Source organism: Carya illinoinensis, chromosome 16, assembly GCF_018687715.1.
Source record: "Carya illinoinensis cultivar Pawnee chromosome 16, C.illinoinensisPawnee_v1, whole genome shotgun sequence".
NCBI classification, from domain to species: Eukaryota; Viridiplantae; Streptophyta; class Magnoliopsida; order Fagales; family Juglandaceae; genus Carya; species Carya illinoinensis.
The window spans coordinates 563,383-587,662 of record NC_056767.1 but is presented as its reverse complement, the minus strand read 5'-3'; the positions used below and the strand labels follow the sequence as shown (position 1 = coordinate 587,662).

Below are 24,280 nucleotides of genomic sequence, written 5' to 3'. Positions count from 1 at the left end.
ACGAAAAATATACTAGATTGAAGACAATGGAAGGAATTAAGGAGATAGGACTCTTTTATTCTGACGGTTACCTTATGATTCTGGGAACATTTCTTCAGGCTCAGCATTATGGTAGAAGGCGTCTTCGATTTGGGAAGGTATTGAAAAGTCATGGCAGAGGGAGGAAGATGATGGTGGGCAGCAACGGGAGACCGAGCAGTGAGGGAAACCGTGAGGGGAGAAACAAGCTATGCAACATTTCCTTGAAAAATAGACTTTGAGGGGTAATTTTTATTGCGGCGTTTCTTCGAAAATCGCCTTAATAAATCTCTACCATTCATATAATTGCCGACGCAAAAGAAGTTTCTCTACTGCGACGACAAAATTGACGTAATAGGCAAATATGCCATCGCAATAAACATTGTCACGGGTCATTCGTGCAAATATGCAATCTGAGTGGTATATTCAACGGCGACGATGCGAATGGATGCAAAAAAGGACTATTAGCATCCAATTCTTTTTCAAGAATTACCAAAACGCCGTTTAAAGCCTTATTCCTTGTAGTGTGCATGCATGCAGCCTGCATTTATACATATATTGTACTAATATATGCATGTACGTACTTTCATTGTATAAAAGAGTAATACTATTATTCATCCTAAACCTTATATATCATCTCCAATCGCACTTGCTGATATGACAAGTTTTAATTAGTTTTTTCGATCAACTAGTTATATGGCAACCACTTAGAACATGACAAGTTTGATTGGGGATGACAATATCTAGCACGAGTTATTAGGCAATCATGTACCTGATAGCTGCCTATGACATGGATGACCACCATTAGGTTAGCAGAGGCAATGAGCCACGCAGTTTTTGGAGATTCATTAGCACATTGTCATCAACATCTTGCCCAAACACCCAGTATCCAATCATGGCCACCGGAAAATAGCATATTGCATTGACGAAGTAGGCTCCAATTGCACCTTTCCACATGGGTATCTTTGAAGGCTTCTCAGGAGTAGATGGAATTGTGGCCTGAATTTCAAGGGCTACTGCATGGCCGGCAAATGCAAACGTGATTTGACCCAGCGCATTAAACACACGAAACATGTAATCTGCTGAGCTTGTTGTTTTGTATGCGTAGCTCACATTGTCAATCCGGCCTCTCGCCAAGCAACCCACCTAGGCAATAGTTGAATAACTGCGCCAATCAGAAACTCTAATTCATACAGTAGATGTAGAACTCAATCTGTCATTTTATGGAAATCCTGCGTATGTTTCTCAGGGTGCTTCATAAATCGTTGTGTTGGTTCTCAAGAAAGTTCATCACTCACGTAAGCCTTTCATGATCTCTAGATCTCTCTCTTCGTAGCAAAAGTGACATTTTTATTTTCTTGAACGTCAGCCTACTAGAATGATTGGTAGAAATACTAGCACTCATACAGTACCTGCTAATCAAGAAATTACCTAGTGTAGCATGCTATCTATAGACAGGGATTGTAAGAAATTAATGCCCCTGTTGTCTAAATTCTTGTTTTACTCACAAGAATTATGACCCAAATATAGTTTCCTTAATTATCTAGTGTTAGATATTTGAATTTCATCCTCGTTCATACTCCCAAGGTCAAGGAAGGCATGATTTATGGATTTATGTATTCTGATATATAGGTGTTATTATCAGGGGCATTGATAAGAAGGCCCCACTAATTAACCTCAAGACTCGAGCTTTAGAGGCTTGGAGCACGTTTGGACGTTATGCCACCATAATTACCAAGTTTTTCTGTGAGGATTGCAAAGCTTTGACCATTTAACTTTTGGTCATTTTGGCAAGAGTAGAACAACAAAAACAATATTGTTTATAAAGGTGCTGCTTACCACCTCAAATAGAAGCAACAAGATCTGTTTCTTTCAATACTGAGGAAGAGTAGTAAAATTTATGCAGAGGGAGTGTTCTAGATTCCGAAGCTCTAAGCCCTCGACATCTCTTGTTAAATCTGAGTTGATCCAGAGTTAATTAGTTGGTCCGAGGCCCAGCTAATTTCAGGGCTAACCTATCATGACACTTTCTTTCCTTTCTTTTGGCCTTTGTTTTTATTTTTATATACCTTTCTGAGTTCTCTTTTGGCTTGGAAATTATAATAAGTTGAAATTATTTTACCAGAATCTGTTTGAAGTCTACCATGCACATAAAGTTTAAGCTGAAAACTCACAAAAAAAAAAAAAACACTACACTGGACAATCCTTCTTAGATCATTAGTTGAAAGAGTAGTGAAAATTAGGAAAGACTCAAAGAACCAGATAGTTTTTTTCTTTTTTCTTTTTGATAGGTAAAGAACCAGATAGTTACCATAGGGACATAATTATAAAGGAAGATGCAAAGGATATTCTGGTGACAGCCAAAGATAACAAAAGCAACAATTATGACCCAAGATTTGTGCTAGACTTTATTCTAGGATCCAGATTTGATATTGTATTAAATACTCTGTTTTTGGAATAGTGTTTTAATGCTCTGTAAATAGGATTGTAAATTCCTAATATAGCTAAGTCAAGTCTGTATAAAAGTTTACCATCAATAGAAAACAGAGTGTGTCAAATTTCCAAAAACCTTGCAGTGTAAATTCGTTTCATGGTATCCACAGAGCCAGCACTCTAACAAGAATTTTTTTTTTTTACCTTCTAATGGCTGCTATTGTTGGTTCTTCCTCTGATAATCTCATCATCACTATCAATGCCGTCACCACCATCGATGAGAAACTTACCCCTACCACCTTCCCTCAATGGAGAGCCCAATTTGAAGCACTGCTCATAGGTTATGATTTGATCGATTTTGTCACCGGCAGGCGTTAATGTCCTGCCATTGATGAGACTCAGTCCGCCTCTTCCAAAGCTACTTCCCACTGGATTCGTCAAGATAAACTAATTCTTCACACCATCCTTGCCTCCACCTCAACAACCATCACTCCACTCCTTGCATCTTGCAAAACTTCTCTCATAAGGCCTGGACAGCTCTCACCCATCTCTATACAGGAAAATCTCGAACACGTGCCATGCAACTTAAGAAAGATCTAACCTTAAGTAACCGTGGCACTCGATCTGTTACAGAATTTCTTCAAGCTGTAAAAATAATTGCTGATGAACTAGCAATCATTGATCATCCTATTTCAGATGATGACTTAACTCTCTACATATTGAACGGTCTTGGTCCCGAATTCAGGGATATTGTAGCCCCAATTTGTGCTCGAGACACTTCTCTGAAGTTTGAAGAAATCCATGACCTTCTAGTCAGTCATGAGAATTATATCCGTCAAATGAAGACTCAGTCTGCTTCCCCTTTGGTTGCTACGGCCAACTATAGTCACCAGAATGGAGGCTACCACATCAATGATGGCTTTGCAACTTAGTGTCGGACATCTTTCAACAAAGGCCGTGGATACAACAAGAAGACTAAACCAGACTCGGGCCAATGTAAGTTCAATCCCAAATGCCAATTGTGTGAACAATTGGGCCACACGGCCAAAAGATATCCAAAGTTTCATTCAAATGAGATTACAGCCAACTGTGCAACTGCCTCTCACGGCAAAAATAAAAAATGGCTAGTCGATTCCACTACATCACACAACATGACAACAAATCTCTCTAATCTCTCAATACACTATGAGTATGATGGTACTGATGAGGTGGTAATTGGTGATGGTTCAGGTTTTCATGTCTCTCATGTTGGCTCATTATCGTTCACTTCTCCTAACCGTGTCTTTCATTTACGTGATACCTTATGTGTTCCTACCATTCCAAAAAATCTTGTTTCAGTTCACAATTTCATGAAACATAATAATGTTTACTTGGAATTTCATCCATTTTATTTTCTGGTGAAGGAACAGATCACAGGGGCAACACTACTCAAAGGTGACTGTGAAGATGGCGTGTACCCTTTACCGGATTCCCTAGAAATGGCTTCAAAAAAGGTTGTTGCTTATGTTCATGAGCGTACATCAACTGATGGTTGGCACAAACGACTTGGTCATCCCTCTTCAAAAATTGTCAATCATCTTATCCGTGTTTTTTCATTACCTACTAAAAAAAGTACTTATTTGCTTTGTAATTCATGTTGTCAAAATAAAGCTCATCGTCAGCCTTTTTATTCTTATGGTTTAAAGAGTACATCTCCACTTGAATTAATTTATTCGGATGTTTGGGGTCCATTGTCGGATATTGGTGTGGATGGTTCAAAATATTATGTTATTTTCATTGACCATTTCACCAAATATATTTGGCTCTATCCTATGGCCAACGAATCTAGTTTTCAAGTTATTTTTCCTCAATTTCGACATATTGTGGAAAATAAATTTAACACTAAAATTGAGAGCCTATACTCAGACAATGGTGGAGAATATATTGGGCTAAAAACTTATCTCTCCGTTCATGAAATTGGCCATTACACAACTACACCTCACACTCCGCAACAAAATGGCATGTCTGAAAGACAACATCGCCATCTTGTTGAAACCAGGCTTACTCTCCTCACTGATGCCCATATGCCTCGCTTGTATTGGCCTTATGCGTTTCAAGCTGCTGCCTATCTAATAAATCGGATGCCCAGTTCTTCGCTGCAATATAAAACTCCTTTTGAAAACATGTTCAAGCAAAGAACCAATTACCTCAAGCTGAAACATTTCCGGTGCCTGTGTTATCCTCTCACACGGCCTTATAATCAAAATAAGCTTGAGCCCAAATCAGTTCCGTGCGTTTTCGTGGGCTATTCTTTATCTTAGAATGCATATCTTTGTCTGGAGCCAAAAATGCACCGTATGTACACATCACGACATGTTGTTTTCGATGAGGCTACTTTCCCTTTTCAGAAATCCACCAAAAAAACTCCATCTACCTCTCATTTGCACACTTCGGATGTGATGATCTCATTGCCGACAATCATTTCCTCTCTACCTCCAAGATATTCGGAAATGGGTACTGCCGCTCCTCCACTGATTGGGTTAGTGTCTTCTCTTGCGCCGAATGCTTCTCAGGTATGTTCCTCTTTGCCTGTTATTTCCTTACGGCAAGAATTTTCACCTTCACACACCTCAAAAATTCCAGCACCTCTTAATGTTCAAAATGGGTCTATACTACCAGCTTCGCCTGGTATTTCATTACCGCAAGAAGTTCCACCTTCACACACCTCAGAAATTCTAGCACCTGTTAATGTTCAAACTGAGTCTACACTACCAGCTTCATCTTTGTTACGCACTCATCATATGGTCACTCAGTCTATGAACAATATTTATCGACCCAAAAAGTCCTTTGTAGTCACCAAACAACCAATCCCTCCTTCCTTGGAACCAACCTGTGTAAGTGAGGCTCTTTCTGATCCTCGATGGCGTGATGCCATGTCCTCAAAGTTAACAACACTTATGCGCCATGATACTTGGCAACTAGTTCCCCCACCAAAAGGCTGTAACATCATAGGCTGCAAATGGGTGTTTGCTTAAAAGAAATGTTGATGGGCTATTGATCGGTTCAAAGCAAGATTAGTGGCTAAAGGTTTCCATCAAAGGCCTGGTTTGGACTACAAAGAAGCCTTCAGCCCTGTAGTTAAACCTGTTACAATTAGAACCATTTTGACACTAGCTGTGATGCAAGGCTGGTCACTAAGACAACTGGATGTGAACAATGCGTTTCTTCATGGTCATTTGATCGAGAAAGTCTATATGAAGCAACCACAAAGGTTTTAGAATGATGAGCAGCCGGATCATGTGTGTTGTCTTCAAAAGGCAATTTATGGGCTTAAACAAGCACCACGTGCTTGGTATTCAGCCCTCAAACAAGCTCTTTTAGAATTCAATTTTGTGAATGCCAAGTCTGATTCCTCCTTATTTGTATATCATCATGACTCAATACTTGCATATTGTTTGGTCTATGTCGATGACTTGATCATTACTGGGAATCAATCTAAATTTGTGGCAAGCATCATTGACTAGCTTGGCCAAAAGTTCTCTCTTAAAGATTTGGGGTTCTTGAATTTCTTTCTGGGTGTTGAGGTAATTCCTACAAAAGATGGACTATTTTTATCTCGGCACCACTACATTCGTGAACTTCTTGCAAAAACGAGTATGGATGGTGCCAAAGATGTGACAACACCCTTGTCAACTTCAGCTTCTTTAAAGCTTGATGATGGTTCTTCATCATTTGATTCCACTGAATATCATCGAGTCATTGGTGCTTTGCAATATCTATCTCTAACTAGGCCTGATATTAGTTTTGCAGTAAACAAACTCTCTCAATTCATGCATTGTCCAACAACAACTCACTGGACAACCACTAAGAGACTGCTGAGATATTTGAAAAATACTATTTTTCATGGCATCACCATAAGAAAATCATCCTCACTAGAAGTTATATGTTTCTCGGATGCAGATTGGGCCAGCAACTTGGACAACAGGAGTTCCACATCTGCCTATCTGGTTTTACTTGGCTCAACACCCATTCCTGGAGCTCAAAAAAACAAAGAGCCATTGCAAGGTCGTCTACCGAAGCTGAATATAGAGCACTAGCCACAGCAGTAGCTGAATCAATGTGGATACTTTCTCTATTCAAGGAGCTCAAGTTTACACTCTCTAAACCGCCATTGTTGCTGTGTGATAACTTGGATGCAACCCATTTAAGTTTTAATCCAGTGCAACATTCAACTTGATCTACACTTTGTCAGAGACTTGGTTCAATAAAATGCCATTCATGTTCGTCATGTGCACACTAATGACCAACTTGCGGATCTCCTCACCAAGGCTCTTTCACGTCAACGCACTCATCTTCTAAGAAACAAGATCGGACTCACCGATGGTAGCCCGTTCTTGCGGGGGCATATAAAGGAAGATGCAAAGGATATTCTGGTGACAACCAAGAGATAACAAAAGCAACAATTATGACCCAAGATTTGTGCTAGACTTTATTCTTGGATCCGGATTTGATATTGTATTAAATAATCTGTTTTTGGAATAGTGTTTTAATGCTCTGTAAATAGGATTGTAAATTCCTAATATAGCTAAGTCAAGTCTGTATAAAAGTTTTCCATCAATAGAAAACAGAGTGTCAAATTTCCAAAAACCTTGCAGTGTAAATTTGTTTCAATGATTGCTGCAGCTAGTGACACGCCAGCAACAGAATTAAAATTGGGAAGCTGAGAGAGGAAAAAATGGATGGCCCCAAGATCAAAATCCAGTAGGATTGCCTGAGCTGTGTGCAATTGGTGCAGGCCATCTCCATAAACTTCTTAAGGCACTTTTCCCCCGTGACCATGTACACTATGTCACAGCCAACCTGGACAATAAGCTGCTGCGGAAGCACAATCCAAGGCCCCAGTTTTGGCCCAAAGGCAAGTCGACCGAGGTCAATGTATCGATCAAAGCGAGTTCCTGGAACACATTCATGGAGTTGTATCATCTGCCACAATGTATTCAAGGTCATGCACCATGATAACACCAAAACCATTGTCCCTGGACCCCTGAAAATATAAAAAGGTGATATATATACATATATTTTATATATATGTATTTAAGGTCAGTATACTAGTTTTAATATGTCCTTCTAAGAGCACTGAAGATAATATTGAGAAGAGTCCAATAGATACCATCCTAGGTAAGCCATGGCATAAGGCAGGCTGAGTACTCCTGCACCAATCATGGCCGTGACAGTGTGAAAGGTTGAGTACCACCATTTGGCTCTGCGAGAGGTGTCGTCCTCTACCCATTTGTCTTCTGAAGGCACTTCCTGTCAGAGTCCAAAATTTGCAAACAATGAGGAATCTAGTGAAGAAAATAAAGTAAGCTTACCTTTGGAGGAGGAGAAGTAGAAACCATTTCTGCAACCAGAAAGGGAGTCGGTCCCTTCGAATGTGGAGTTCCATGATGATCTTCAAGTATATGTATAGTTTGGTGACTCGAAGTGTGTAATGGAATAAAGTGCGCGATGGGAATCTTGCATTGGCCCCAATTTTATATTTATTTAAGTATTTTGCTGCTTCGATTGGGACTTTTGCTTTTAAGGCCATTATCAAATTATGAGAAAGCAATGATGGTGGATGCAGTAAAGTTGTTTTGGTTGAAATAGCAAATGACTCGCTATATTTGGCAAAATATGAAACTACCATCCAATCATGAAGATCATACGTGACATTAAGCGTTATGTTGGCGGGACTGTTACTCCAATTGCCATTAATCCTGGCTTTCTACTTCTACACGCATGGCAAGAAGCTTTAGCTATATTATCGTATGTGAAAAATCATGTCCACGTTGATTAGCGTTTTGGGTCTTTAAGGCAAGGGCATGGAAAATACTTAACGTACTTGATTGTCCAGACAGCAGAGGATGGCAATTTCTTATTTTTTGGGACTAGTACCAATCAGGGTAAATTTTGTTGGCTGAGGAATTGGGTCCATCGTTAATCATGACACTTGTGCCACTAGCTTTATAGAAAAGGGCCACTAGTTTCAGGAAGCTGCTAATTGTTATGTCTAAGTTGGTGGTGGTCTTCCACCTTGGTGTTGGCTTAATAATTTTGAGTTACTTCCAAATGGTTTGATAAGTAATGGGTCGTGTGCTCGAATTTTGATAGAGATTTATCTTAAAATAATGATTTATTGAATTTTTAGTGAGACCAAGGTCCAAATTATGACACAAATCTAATTGGAAGATTCATTGATTTACCCTAGACATGGTATTAATCATCGCGTAGGTTTCATTTCGTCAATTAAAAGAAGAGTTTTTCTACATATAAATAAAGTTACGTATTAATTTACGTATCAATACTGATTCCTTCATACTTAAAATTTAAATTAACACTATTTTCAATAAAATCTATTTTTTAACTAATCACAATAAATTAATACACATATTAATACATAATTATGCTTGGAACTAAATTTTTCTTAAGTTCATGGAAGTCTTATTCTTTCTCGGTGAAGAGTCCTCAGGTGCTTTGTATGCGACAGGTGACGGCTGACCCGCTGGGTAATGCATAGCGCCGAAAAAGCGAGGGTGTCGTCATTTACACATCACAATATCACATACCGCAATCACGGTTTTGAATTGAGACAACAGGTTTTCTTTCAGGTTGAATAAAACCGGACCCAGAATCTTCTATGGTCCAATACGCAAAACCAGAACCTCACTTGTTTAATTACTGCAAGTAGATGTCTTTTAGTTTTAGGAGGAGAAACTCTTTTTACAGCTCTATAACCCCAAGTATCTTAATGTTGACACTCATCTAAAAAACATTTTATACTAGACCATGAGATGGACTTAACTCCAGAGCCGTAGGCTAAACAACATATTTCCCCCAAACTTTTTGTCGGCACGAATGATATTATACATGTGAATGTGGACGGATAAATTTGTATCACTACAATACAATCAACCATATTCACAGAAGAAAAGTATCACCTAACATGAACTCACGGTGGAAAGATTTTTTCAGTATAAGAAAATCAGCTTATACCCTACAGGTTTCTTGTCCATAACTCATAAGCTTGCAATAGTCTTCGCAATGGTTGGATAGGGTCAATTGTTTTTAGAGATTCTCTCCGACAGCTACTGAAGTTCTGTAGAAGCTTGCTATGTCTCAGAAAAATCAATGTACCGATTAATTCATAAAACCCCCACCAGACATGTTAGGTGGCCCTTGTGATGAAACTTGTCCCTGTGAAACTAATTGCGACCTGCCTGGACCTTGAACGTAAGCTTGACCCATTCCTGTCCCAACCATTTGTTGCTGCTGTGGAAGCTGTTGCTGCAATTGCTGCAGTTGTGGAAGCTGCTGCTGCGTTTGCAGCTGTGAGATCGGTTGCTGTTGTTGCATTTGTGGAAGTTGCTGTTGTGGTTGCAGCTGCGAGAGTGGTTGTTGCTGTTGCAGTTGTGGAATCTGCTGCTGTTGCATTTGGGGAAGCTGCTGCTGCTGTTGCATTTGGGGAAGCTGCTGCTGCTGTTGCAGTTGCGGAATCTGCTGTTGTTGCATTTGTGTAAGTTGCTGCTGCTGTTGCAGTTGTGGAAGTTGCTGTTGCTGCAGTTGTTGAAGTTGCTGTTGTTGCAGCTGGGTATGCTGTTGCGGTTGCATCTGCTGATGTTGCTGTTGTTGCTGCTGACTAGATATTTGTGGCTTGAAAACAACCATATCCTAATTCCACATTTTTTAGCTTAATTAAATTAAAAAGTCTGAATAATCATACATGACGATCCACAAACTTGTTTTGAAGCCTCCAACTACTGGCTTTAGTGTTGACAATTGAAAAGAAAACACAAAGGGAAACTTTCAGATGTAAAAGCAACTCATACATGCCACAAAATTCCTTGTTATTTTGTTTTTGTTCTAAAAGTTTGCAGAAAACGAGGTCATTTGTTATTTTGCAGATTGCATTCATTTTGAAGCAATCCTGCACATTTATTTCAAAATTGAGAGCTCAGGGTAGGTGGCTGAAAAACAAAGATTTTCCTAATAGCCTGCACTGAACAAGAGCTTTGTTGATAGATAATTGAAGTTCCCAAAAATCTTACCCCAGGGAAAAGCATTCCAATCAAGCGGTAGGCCTTGTCAGAAACGGATAGCAGCAATGTCTGAGATGGTAGTTGAATGACTGCACACTACAGAAATGAAAAAACCGAAAAGTTCAGCAGACAGATAAATATATAGTATCACATTCTAAAACTAATCTTTTTCGTTATTGGTAAACAAATTTTATTGATATAAGAATAAGCAAGAGCCCAAGTACACGGGACAAATACAAGAACATTTCAAGTTCATGCTGTTAGAAATTAATCTTGAGATGTTAAAATCAATTTTAAGCAAAGATGCCGCCTAGACAACACAATACAAAGAGGCCTGTGGTTCAAACTCCATCTCTGGCCAAAAGAAATAAATAACTGTGAAATTGTTCATTATAACATTTCTTTTCTGAAGTCTGCCTGTAACTAATTTCACAGGATGCATTTGAGATCTTGGAGAATATGAGCAGTTTTCCTTCAACACATCATAATTTACAACTTATAGATCAGATCTAGCTCAATACAAAAACAATATACTACTAACGTGAAGCTGAACAGTGGAGGAAAATGTTTTTTGGGGGGCATATTAGGAACACAGCATAACATGTAATTGTACAGTCTCAAATTTTGACAAAAACAAGGTCACGTGGTACATTGGCTGTGCTTGTCAAGATTTTCCAAAAAAAAAAAAAAGAGAGAGAGAGAGAGAGAAAAGAAAGAAAGTAAAAACTTACTAGCTTCTTTTCTTGCAGCTGGCTAAGAAACCCATGCTGATTCATAGCACGGAAAACCAGAAAATCTGCCTTTCCAACATATTGCCTAATATTTAACAGAACAAAATTCTCATAAAAAAATTTAACAGAACGAAATTAAGTTCTGAGATACAAAAAATCCGAGATAAGTGGACGGAAACACAAAAATAAAGTAGACAAGAAATTACTTATTATTCATGTGGTCCTGAGATATAAGTCGAACTATTTGCATTGTGGCTGGCCAGTTTGCTGCAAGCCTGAAAAGCACAGGAAATATACATCCCAGTAAATATAGATTAATCTTTCTATGCTCTGCTAAACAAGGAATCCAACACTTTTTCCCCCCACAAAATGAAGCACTTGGAAACCCAAAGAAAGAACTCATCCAATCTCTGTCTTTATGTCTTGGTTTCCTGAGGTTATCCACCTCGTTCATGACTGGAAATGCTAGATAATGCATTCATAAGTGGTAGGACAATATCAGAGATTATGACAATCGTCTTTATAGTACTTCTAAATACATAGCACATATTGAAACCAATAAGTTCTATTTCAAACTGATATAATACCATCATTTTCTTGTGAGGGATTGAAAGATATTAATCTTGTAAACTATGACTAACAGGTTTTTTTTTTTTTTTGGGCGAGTGTAATCTATGACTAATAAATTAGAGATTATATTCACTCTCTTTAATGGACAACAATCCATTCAAAATGAATTAAAGGGGGCCATCCAAACTGTCATAATTGGGAGAGGGTGACATATTTGGCAATCGGTGATAATTACATTGAGCAATATGTGAGCTCCATCTTGGGTGGCTTCTGCCCATCCTTAGGTGAAGATCCCAAGCTTGAAAATAAATGTATAGAGACAATAAAAATGGCTAGTTGAAAAAACACAAGTTCGCTCTCAATGACCAAAACTCATGCAAAAATATGAAGTTCACAGCCACCCCATCGTGGGCAAGGTCTAGCCAAGGACACTATGCCATTTATCAGCAAAACATATTTTTCAAATGAATTCAAGGGGGTCATCCAAACGGTCATGATTGGGAGAGGGTGCCATATTTGGCAATCAGCAATAATAACATTGTGCAATATCAGGCCTTCGTCTAGCGTGGCTTCCACACTTCCTTGGGAGGAAGATCCCAAGTTTGAAAATAAATATATACAAACAATAAAAATGGCTAGTTGAGAAAACACAAGTTCTCTCTAAATGACCAAAACTTATGAAAAACTGAGAAGTTTCCAGCCACCCCGTGGTGGCCAAGGTTTCACCACAGACCCCTATATGACATTTATCAGCAAAATGCCTTTTTCAACATGCATAGATGACAATAAAACAACTTCCCATGTAATTTATGATTTTTAAAATGAATTCGGGTTGGATTTCAACAACCCCCACCCGGCAAATGGTTTGACATTGCCAGGAGATTATTACCAAAGCACAGCCTTGGAAGAGGAGGTATAGATATAGCCTAGACCTTCAACATTATTGCACGAGGTGGCATGTTTTCTTTAGAATCAAACTATTGTAGCACTTTATCACTACAATGACCCTCATCAATCCACATATTATGTTAAACAGCATTATTATGGGCCAACATTTTCGCTATCCTGATGCAAAAGGTTTCCAATAAGCGATCAAGGAAATACTCAAACCAGCCCCCTAGTCCATGCCACTTGAAATTTTGTTGGCAAATTTAGATCAGTAAAACACACCGCCCTTGGGAAACAACAGTCTCCTTCCACATCAAAAACAGAAAAATAAACCACAAGCCAACATTTCTCAAGGTGAATAATCATGCCACTGCAGATTAAGAACATAATAAAAATTAAAAAAAGTTCTTTGGCCGGATACATTTCTGAACCATTTCTGTCACCTTACATTGACGTTTCTGATGATGAAACTGGAATTAAAGTATTTTCCTTTACTGATCATAGGTCATACAAGTATCTCATTTATAGTAACCAAACTAATAAGGAAAATTGAAAAAATATCACTTCAAGATTTTTTTTCCTTTTTTTAGAGTTTAGTTTAAATGAAAAAACTGATTCTGGCGTCAAAGCACACTTTCTATTTTAACCATTCTTAATATTCCTAGACCATTTTTTGGCAGAAATAAAATAATAATTCCCAGACTTACGTCTCAGAAGCTGAAGCACTCCTGTAACCCTGCCACAAAGAAAGAAACTGTAAAGTTTATTGCAAACATCATGCATTATGATAATAGCGAAATCTTTTTTCAGTGCCTGAATAATGACTAAAAATTATCAGGTGCTTCACACGTACTTCCAGTCTGGTGATGAAAACTGGCTGCCCTTGTCTCTGCCCAGATAAGTTTCCCTGCATGCATTTTGATTGTTTAAGAAAAACTACTGATTGCACATTTACACCATATTGGAATGAAGAACCAGCAACAAGTCATAGTTTTAAAGGATGAGTTATCTTCCCCAAGTTACGACTTTGACTAATAATATACAGTTACAAATAACAAATCATACAAAAATAAATCACTCGTAGATTAACCGTGAAAAGAAAATTCTATATCTAAACATGTAATATTGCAAACTAAGATATATTATCCCCAATTGATAATATCACTCAATAATACTCAGGAGCATACTAGTTAAGGAAATGGGTTTTTGATCTTTTCTGATCTGGGGAGAACCAGTAAAGAATTTACAGCATTACAGTAACTCGCATGGAGCCATTTTGGGGAAAAATAATAGACATGGGTGTTTTCACAAGCAGTTAATAAGAATTTGACAGGCACGGTGAATAAGGATTTCAAGAATCATATGAAGCAGACATCTAGGTGCATTTATGTTATCAATTATTGCTGATACACAAAAAAAAGACTGAACAATGAATCAAACTGAGTTTTGTTGATAAATAATTCCCATCTGATGGGTAAGGATGGTTAGGATCAGGCAAGTTCTTCTGAGATGCCAAAAGTCCAACACTGGCATCCATTCCATAATCTAATGAATAAAACACAGGTACAGTGAAATTTTAAAACTTAGCAGCATGCAATTTGAAAATCCAACCTTAATCTTTTCAAGGTATATATTCTAGACTTACCTCCCAGACTTTTACATATTTGGATTGTGCTGATTGCAAGGCACTTGACGTTTGCTGTGACAATGGCATATTAGTTGCTGAATTGTTGTTGACGCCAAGTGATTGCATCCCTGATTGTACTTGTTGAGGCATCCCTGGAGTAGGAATCATGGTTCCAGTTCCAGAAGAAACAACTGATGGCCCAAGGCCGCTCATCATGTTTTGGTTCGTGCTAATTCCACTTTGTGACATCTGTACTCCTGAAAGATTCCCTTGGTTCATGCCAGGTCCTAATTGACCCATACTAACACCTCCTTGAAGATTACCCATTGGCTGAGAAATCCCAAGGTTTGAATTTCCAGACGCATTCGAAGTTGCTGAATTGAAGGAACCAAGACCAGGATTTTGTGCAACCTGTCCATTACCGGTCAGAGGCCCAGAACCACTTATCGAAGGCATACCAGATTGTCCAGATGAAAGTACATTTTGAGCAGCAGGCACAGAAGTTGCCATTCCACTAGATATCATGTTTGACATATGCATGGATATAGGAGTTTGACCCATTGATTGAAGTCCTATAGAGCTTCCGCCACTTAGGGCTGCAGAGTTCATTACTTGTCGTGCTTGAGAGAGATTATTCAGAATGTTCACATTTGCCGGAGCAGGGCCAACGGGTCGTAAGGGTTGTGTCACACCACTCACTATAGGTTTCAAATCTTGCACATTGTCATTGTTTGTGATCATTTCTTGAGAAGTAGAAGATGGAGAAGAAGTTTGCAAGCTTGGGACTCCTTGAGAAGCAGCACGTGCAACAGATGGAATATGAGAAAAGCCAGGTCCAGATAGTATGGAAGTAACAGTGCTAGGCTCCTGAAGAAATATATTACCAACTCATGAAAATAAGCATAACCATAGAGAAACAACGTTTATTTTCAAAGAACAAACCAGAAAAAGTAAATGATATGCTTGTCTTACAACTTTCACAGTAGCAGGGGGGTTATTTCCAGCGGTTATTGCTTGCCTGTTCATGATAGGTCCATTCCCTGAAGACCAATAAGGAAAAGTAAGTCCTCAGCCAAGCAGTATATTGAGAATGAATTAACCACTAGTCATGATTAGCCTTCCAAACTATTATTCAAACATCTCGTGACACATACCTGCCATTGAACTATGGATAAAATTGGAAATGCACTAAAAAGAGAGTCGAAAAGCTTACAGACTAAAATTAATAAAAGTACATCTTGCACAACACAATTTTCTTCCAGGATAACTGTGTTACATTTGTTGAAACCCATTTTTTCTTAATTCCCAAAACCAGTTAAATATGCCCAGATTATAGCACTTGGAGCAAAGAACTTTTCTATCAAGGAAAGGAAAAAAAGAAAAGAAAAAGAGAATAAGATAGAATAAATTTTAAGAAAGAGAGAACTTGATGCTCAGGTGAAACTTTAATTTGCCACTAATGCTTGAATCTTGCTAAGAAGATTGCATTCCTTCTAAGTTTGTAATTCTCCCAGAGGAGAAGTCTCGATCAATCTGGTACTTCTCATTTGTTTATTTTAAAGTTTTATTAAAGCAAGAACTAGGCATAGCCCAAGTACACAGTAAGTATACACCTGAAAACACCTAGTCACAATGAGAAGTAACAAACTAGAATAATAACATACTAAAGAATAATGACATATTAAAGTATCAGATGTCACTAAAACTAGAAAACCTAGCAACTGCTTCCCCTATAATACAAGTTCATTCACAGTGCACAATAGCATGCTTCCAGATATCTTGTCACAAGAGAAGGAATAAGCAGATTAAATGCATAAACAACCTAATGGGATAGAAGTAGGAGGCGGTCCTGCGACTGAAGTAATAGGAGCCATGTCCACATTGACAGGACTCTGATTTGAAGGAATACTTGTAATTCCAGAGCGACTTAAAGCAGCACGGGCCTCCATAAAATTCTCTGAGATCAGAACAAGAAACTGAGGGTTTTTGACATTGTCTACTGGTGGATCTCCTATTCGTTGATTCCGCTTTCCCTAAATTAACAAAATTATGTAGTAAGTACACTCCTTGCTTCCACCAAGCAAAAAAAGTAGTGCTTCCCTCTGGGTTTCCCCAAAAATAAAACATGATCTAGATTGTCGCCTAAAATGTAAGTTTCTTCAAGCATTTTGGCATTACTTATAAAAAAAAAATGGGCATCATGCAACCAAAATATGCTTTAAATCATTTTTATTAACCAGTCAATTAATTACAGAGTAGGCAGACACAAAATATTGAGCTAAGCTGTTGAGAGTAATTGGTGAATGGAGAGAAGTTTGAGCTGACTCGAATAGGTATAATATTCTGGGCAAGCTCAAAGAAGAAGATGACAATCAAAGCATATCAAGTAGAATTATCATCGTTACCGCATTGTATATTGCTTTCAATTTAGGAAGTTGCTTTGGACAAACGACTGACAGAGAGACAGAGCACTGCATAGAAAATTAACAACCAGTTACTTCACGATGTGGAATCTTCATAAAAATGCATATACACACTAGTATACTTAGTATATTAGGACTTAAAAATGGTAAAACTACTTGCGCAAATGATTTAGCAACTGTCTCGGCATCAGATGTGCGGCTTTCTGTTTGTTCTTCTATATTTTCATTCTTCTCCAAATTTTGCAGCTGGGGCTTATAAACTGGTGTGGGCAAGGGATAAGGGTTACTAGCAGCAACAAGAATGCAATGCCTTTGAGTATCCACATTTTGTTGATTTAGGTTTCCATTTTGCGGAATAGGGAACATCTGAGTAACGCATCAAAAGAAAAGAGTAAATAGTATGTTAAGGAGGATGTATAAGAAACACAGCCAATAGAAGCAAATCCTGAACTTCTATTCAGAGATCCTAAGACATATTCTTTGCAATTTAAACTTAGTAAACTCCAAGTGGTTTCTTCAAGTTCTTTGCGTCTAAACCATATTGTATGCATCTTTACAGTCATGCATCCATGCTTATTGGGACTACATACAGCAAAGCACTTACATACTTCTCCAATCTACTCATCACATGCAGGAGTTCATCTAATGCAACAGGTGTGGCTGTGAATGAGGAAACAGGACCAAGGACAGTGGTAAAAAATCTATCTTGAATGATTTCATCATACAGCTTCTATATCAATATCAAACTAGAAATGAAGCTTTAAAGTCATATTAGTACATATAAATGCTCATACGACTTAGGATAATGTGACATTGTTTCGAACTATCAACACCAGACTTCAAAAGATTTTTTAGAGTGAGGAGCTAGAGTGGAACCTTAACCAAGCTCTTGTAAAAATCTTAATTATATTGACGAGAATAAAGAGGTAGTACAACTTGGTATGAAAATGAAAATAAGAAAATCATGAGGGTTTGTCCCTTTAATATGGTATCACGCTCTAGTGTACTCAGGCTATGCCTTTTTATGAATAAAATTTACTTTTACCTATCAAAAAATATATATATATGGTATCACAAAGACACAAACCCAAAGAGCGATGCAATTCAAGTAGAAGACACTACAAGAATTCTTGTTTTCATTTCCTCTTCCTAGATAGGTGTTACCTCTTGTATACCATCTTGTGTACTTGAGCTATGCCTATTCTTATTAATACAATTGTTTGCTCATTAAAAACAAACATACTACAAGAAAAAGATTTAACATGTGCAGCTTTGGTAGAGCCAATTGGTGAGAAAATTGATGTTTCCAACACCTAATAGCATTCTTTTTATATTTTGCCTTTTTTCTATTTAGAAGAACTGTCAAGGCAACGGGTTGAAAAGAACATTAGAAGCAATTTCAAGATGCATCAAAGACTCATACGTTTTTTTTTTTATCAGTAAGAACTTTATTAATAAGAAAAGTAGGCATAGCCAAGTACATAGGACATATTTCTTCGAGGAGTGCTATAGCCACAAAAGGATTATACAAAAGGAATCCCACAAATTGATATGGCTTCATGCTATTCATTAGATCTACTTTACAATAAAAGTAACTATACAATCTGACGAATCACATCAAGCCACGTTAGTTTGTAGAATTACTTTTGTGTAATTCCTTTGTGGCTAAAGTATTTCTCTATTTTTTTTTTTATTGGCATCGGGTGTCTAAGTACAAGAGCAACACTAAGACTCAGGCTTGCATAAGTCGAGATTGAGTTATGAAAAGCACTGCTGCTATAAATAGTAAATTGTTGAGTATAACCACCCCAAAAAACTTGTCCAAGCCTCTGAGTGTTTAATAGCAAGTGATGAAAGTACCCATGAGAGCTTTCAGCAATAACATACAGTTTAAAGAATGAAATCAAGAAGTAAAACTATAGAATCTAGCAGTTGTTAGTTGAAATTATCACCAACAAACCTTCTACCAGAACCTTATTGGTCATCTATCTGGAGGAAGTCAAGAAATTCTAGAACTGCTTTTCTTCCTTTCTTTTCTATAGTTCAATTTTTTTATGAGTAATTGAACATTTTATGGGGAAAAAAAAAAAGGCCAAAAAAAAAAAAAAAAGAAGAAATGCAGAAGGGATGATCCCAGTACACAGGTAGTATACAAGAGGAACAACAAATTAGAAATATATGGTTTGCAATTAAAGGGTGGTTAAGACTGGAAAATAGTTTGCAAGCCCCAAAGAGGAGCCAATCAAGACCTCTGCCAGATTTCACAGTCAAACCGTATGGAAATCTGACAAGGAAGAGACTCAGAGCATCCCTAGAATGTGTATGACTTTAACTCAAAAGCCTAAAGAAAATTTACAACTAAAAATTCTTTTAAGAAAAATTTGTGAAGCAGACATATATAAAAAGGGACAATCAGGGTTATAGAAATCCATTTAAATGGAACTCAATGTAAGGAGTGAAAATAGACAAACACTGCACACCATTAGAGCTTCAGCCAGCCCTTCTGCAATTGCAGCATCACTGAAACCACCACCAGCAAAGGGTATAGCTGAAAGCCACTGTAAGAAAATATCAACATCTCTTGTCCAGCCTGTCCGTTGTACTAGGCAACCTGCACAAAAGGAGGTGAAATATCTACTCTGCAACTTACATGTAAACATAGGAATTCCTGCATGCTATAAGCTTGGTGCAATTAGCTTCATAACATCCATGACATTATATTCTTGTACAAATGTAGTGATTAATAGAAAATTCTTCATCTACTAGTTAAATTTAAATAAGAGAGAAATTAAATTTAAGAACCTACAATAATTTATTAAACTTGAATACAACATCAAAAGGTTAACGGGAAAAAACATGATTTTCAAACGAGTTTGAAACTTAACACCTGTGTTTTTTTGTCATATCCTTTTGCACCAGCCAATTGCAAGCCCAATAGAGAAGAAAAGTTACATTAAGTTGATGGTAAGACTATAAAACCTTTGTCATGTATTATAAACATGAACTCTATTGTTCATATGCCCAACCCCAACCTGTTAACACTAAGGACTTGTATCGATAAAATAAAATAAAATAAAAAGACTAAGGACCTGTTTGGATTGAAGATTTTCCTCAAACTTTCTAATATCATTGAGAAAGTTTTTAGAGATAGGTCTTTTAGAGGATTTGTGGAAGTGGTTGGGCTCACAAATATATGTTTGGAATAAGAAACTTTTTAAGATATCTTTTCATTGGAGTTTGAAAAAATGATATGATCCATTAAGATGATGTTTGGAGAGATTTTGTGAGATGCTTTTTGAGTTTTTCTGAACATTGTTTTGATTTTTGTGGTTTTCTGATCATGAAAACCAATACAAACGATCAGATGAAATTTATTTATGAGAGATGATGTGTGTACAGAAGGCTTCAATGGTTGATAGATTAGAGCTCTTTGGTCGATCCTCATAATGAAATGTTAGCTTTATTAGAGCAGCTCATGACTGGGAGATTAACTCCGTCAAAGAGTTCTTCAATCTCTTGTATTCTACTAAACTATGCCTTTGTGATGCAAATAAGATTCTTTAGGCCCCTTCCAAGAAAGGGAAGTTCGTTATGTCATCTTTCTATAAGGTCCTAATACCTCAGGAAATAACTTATTCCTTTGGAGAAGTTTTTTTTATAAGTATTTGGTGTACTAAAGAGCCCTTGAGGAAAAAATACTTTGCTTCGACAGGATCCTTAGGGAAGATCTGTTTTTTTTTTAATTTTTTTTTTTTATCGGTAATCGTTAGGAAAGATCCTTACCGCGAACAATCTAAGGAAATTTCATTTTACTGTGACAGGATGGTGCAGGAAAAAAAGGGACATCAATAGACCATCTCTTACTCCATTGCAAGATTGCCAATGCCTTATGAGATGATTATTGCAGTGGACACCTGTGAGTAAAGGAATTTTCTCGGTAAGCTCTTTCTACAAGATTCTTTCAGCCACACCAAACTCTCACTTCCCTTGGAAAAAATTATGGAGGAATAAGGCGCCTCCCAAAGCACTTTTTTTCACCTGGACGGCAGTATTAGGTAAGATTTTGACTACCGATAACCTGCGAAATATTCGGATAATTATTGCGGACTGGTGTTGCATGTGTAAGAAAGCCGGTGAGTTAGTGTAACATCTCTTGTTACATTGTGAGATAGCCAGAGCTTTGTGGTGTGAAGTGTTCAGCAGAATTGGGTTAAACTGGGTGATGCCTGCTACGGTAGTTGATGTTTTGGCTTGTTGGGGGATACCGGGAGGACTACCACAAGTTAAAGCTATGTGGAAGATGGTTCATATCTGCATCATGTGGTGCATTTGGCGATAGCGCAATGAAAGGACCTTCGAAGATAAGGAGCAGACACTAGAGGAGCTTCGCTCTCTTTTTTTCATCACTTTATTTATTTGGGCCATTGCTTAGACTTTAATGGCCAAAATGTACACGATTTTCTTATTTCTTCTTTAGCGAACTAAATAGGTCTTATCTCTTGTATTACATCTTGTATACTTGGGCTTTGCCTATTCGTATTAATATTACCATTTACCTATAAAAAAAAAAAAAAATGAGATGATTTTCTTGGCTGAGTTCGGTTGGCTAAGGTTATGCCCAGAAGGATGGTAGACCCCTTTGCCAGTTGGAGAAGGTTATATAGCAACCCATAAATTGCAGCAATATGCAAAATGGTCCCTATATGTCCAGTGTGGGGTATTTGGAGGGAAAGGAATGAAAGAAACTTTGAGGGTCACAAGCAAACGATGGAAGAGCTTAAAAAAAAATATTCTTCAAGGCTATGTTCCTTTGGACAGCCTCTATAGATTTTAATGAGAAGTCTTTATAATTTTCTTGTCTCTTTTCCCATTCCTAGTTAGGTGTTCCTCCTGTTTACTTTCTGTGCACTCAGGCTATGCCTTTTGAGATTTTATTAAGAGAAAAAGTTGACGACTTTGATTACTTATCAGAAAAATTGAGAAATGAAAAATTATTCTGGTGTGTAAAAAATGTTTGGAGAACGTGAAAAAACATATATATATTTTTTTTTAAATTTAGTTCCCAAACAAGGCTTAAGGCTTAATTGCGTTGAGTTCAGAGTGCCAAGGAAGTTTGATTAACAGAAATCAAGTGGAAATAGTTGATAAAGTCAGAAAACAAAATACATAAAAGGACCCTGAAGAAAATCACCAAGAATTTCCACCCCCATTTTAAGAAGCTTATGTGGCTTGTGTCAACTACATGAATAATGAAGTAAGTAGAGGAAAAGAGAGCTATTTCATGGTAATGTATAGTATCACGCTTCATTCTTAACATTAAAATGCAGAAATATTAACCCAAACATAATTTACATAAGATGGATTAAGTACCAATAGAAAAAAACAATAAGAAAAATACATACCACAGTAAGATCCATGGGTATAAAAAGTGACCACGGAAAGCTCGGCATGAGAAGTAGGGGGCTTCTGTATTTCAAACATAAAATCAATAAACCAACATGGAGAAAGTAATAATTAGCAAGCTATAAAGCCAAAGCTTACAAAAAAAATACTTCTAACACTTTCTGCAACTGGAATCTCAAAAACTATGAAAAGAACAAGTAACAGCAGAACTTGAAATTAAAAGTTCATATTGGAACAGATGCATCATGTCATTGTTGATGAAAAAGATATATCCATAAAAGGACATTATTATGTGCTCGATTTGTTCTTGAGTTTGAAGTCTGGTCAACTACAGTGCTTGATGCCAAGGAATTAGATTAATAATTGGCATTTCTTGGCATACACCTTATGATCAAGGGTCATAAATAGAGACTATAGCGATTCCTTTTTTGGGAGAAACAACTCCCAGTGTCAAGATAGTGACCTGAATAACTGTATCATGTCAAAAAGAGGAATACCTGCCCATTCAACTCGTTTCCACAAAAACACCTACATTTTCAGATGAATAAATCAGGACTGGAACATGATAGGAAATATAATTTCATCTAAGCAAATGCTATTACAGTTCTACTTAAGTAATTGAAACCCAAGTGCATACACACATACAAGCAGGTATATGTTCACGAATGACTTTAACTTTGATGAGACATGGGTGAAAAATTAGTAAACGTTATCAAACTCATTAAGATCAATGTTAATGCATAGAAGGTGCAATGGCTAGCATCTATGAGATTATATAACTCCTAAAAGTGGCAATAGGGCTAACACATGAGAAGGAGAAAACCACCTTCATAATAATTTCTTCGTAACCCTCTCGTCCAATGGTGGTTGAGCGGTATTCAAAATACAAGAATGACGTAAACGAAAGGCTTTGTTTCGTTTGCACGGAATTTGGATTTTGGAATCGGAGAATGCAGTTATAACTCCATTGTCAGCTTCACAAGCCAATAGAATGAAAATGGAACTAAAAATTCCACGGAGCACAGCTCGTCCGAAACAAAAGTCTAACTTTCTAAAGAAAAACCATAAATTGAAACTCGAAAAATCGAACTGCAATTTTATGAACCATCAAAGGCTTCACAAGATTAACTATCGGACCCAGAACAAACTACCCAATTTTACGAGTTAAGAAAGCCCTTAAAACCCAATAGAAAAGCAATAAACACTCGAGAGATGTTATTACATGAATTGAAGTAAAGTAAATGGGAGAGAGAGGCAATTAGACCTGATGATCTTTTCAAGGTAATCAGAAACAACGGATTGCCAGAAGGGGCCCATGGCGGCGGTGCCTTCAACCACGACGATCAGCTTCTTATCGACCATAGTGTCGGAGGCTGCTACAATGGCTTCTGTGTCAGGCTAAAACAGATTTTTGGAATTTGCCTGTCGGATGAATGGTCCAGACTAGAGGCCGGGGGAAGGAAATGAAGAGGAGCCTCGCCTTTTAACGGAGAATAGGAGTAAGACAATCAAACGGTTCGTTTTGGTGTGAGTCTCCTCACTGTTTCCTCGTCAATTTGAAATTTTAAATAAATAAATTATACAGGAATTAGAGGACATATTATTCGTATGAGAAATGATATTTAGAGTCGTAGTTATGCAAGTATCGTACAGTTTTTTTTTAAAATGAATTAATACAGAATTTATATAAAAGAAAAACTAACTTTTTAATCGTAGATTTCACTCTTTTTTAAAATAATTGCGCTTCGTTTACACATTTTATAACTATACATAATATTACTCTATTCATATATATTTTTGTATATTAATTTTGTGCAAACGAATGTATAAGCATGAGGTAAGGTTTGTGCATATCTTTTGTAAATGAAAAATAATAGGTTGAAGAAAAAGTAGTAGGGAAACAAATAATTTAAGTAAAATTAAATTATTAATTAATATAATTCGTATAATTATAAAATATGAAAAAAAATAAAAAAAAATTATGATAAAAAAATAATATTATATTATTATTTTTGACTTATTCAATATGTGGTTATATCTTGAATAATTTTAATTTTAATTTTTATGTAAAATATATACGTTTAGCTAAATTTTAAAAATGGTTTTGATCATACTAACGACAATATTTTT

The 24,280-nt window shown here is 37.1% G+C and overlaps 1 protein-coding gene and 1 pseudogene across 3 annotated transcripts; both read right to left on the bottom strand.

Annotated features, from left to right (window-relative positions):
• LOC122299568 overlaps nt 1-7,829 on the bottom strand; it is a 31,758-nt pseudogene extending 23,929 nt beyond the window's left edge.
• Nucleotides 7,830-9,300: 1,471 nt separating this feature from the next.
• On the bottom strand, nt 9,301-23,618 carry LOC122298425 (mediator of RNA polymerase II transcription subunit 25-like). Of its 3 annotated transcripts, none has more exons than XM_043108155.1 (16): nt 23,415-23,618; nt 22,648-22,678; nt 22,150-22,213; nt 19,228-19,358; nt 16,904-17,113; nt 16,730-16,795; nt 16,147-16,357; nt 15,297-15,364; nt 14,343-15,191; nt 13,551-13,604; nt 13,405-13,433; nt 11,446-11,514; nt 11,240-11,324; nt 10,518-10,604; nt 10,089-10,140; nt 9,301-9,983 (listed from the first exon to the last, which is right to left on the bottom strand). In XM_043108155.1, exons 1-16 carry the CDS (start codon nt 23,510-23,512, stop codon nt 9,610-9,612), a joined length of 2,478 nt encoding a protein of 825 aa, XP_042964089.1. In that variant the 5' UTR covers nt 23,513-23,618; the 3' UTR covers nt 9,301-9,609. The 3 variants fall into 3 exon arrangements, with proteins under 3 accessions (XP_042964089.1, XP_042964090.1, XP_042964088.1); XM_043108156.1 differs by having other exon boundaries at nt 9,301-9,827; XM_043108154.1 differs by having other exon boundaries at nt 9,301-10,140.
• Between the last annotated feature and the right edge of the window lie 662 nt (nt 23,619-24,280).

Coding starts and splice junctions, on each gene's coding strand:
- LOC122298425 (XM_043108154.1), bottom strand. CDS start 23,512: ATGGTCGATAAGAAGCTGATCGTCGTGGTTGAAGGCACCGCCGCCATG. Junction 15,192..15,296: donor CCCCTGCTACTGTGAAAGTT/GTAAGACAAGCA, acceptor ATATTTCTTCAG/GAGCCTAGCACTGTTACTTC. Junction 11,325..11,445: donor CAGGACCACATGAATAATAA/GTAATTTCTTGT, acceptor GTTAAATATTAG/GCAATATGTTGGAAAGGCAG.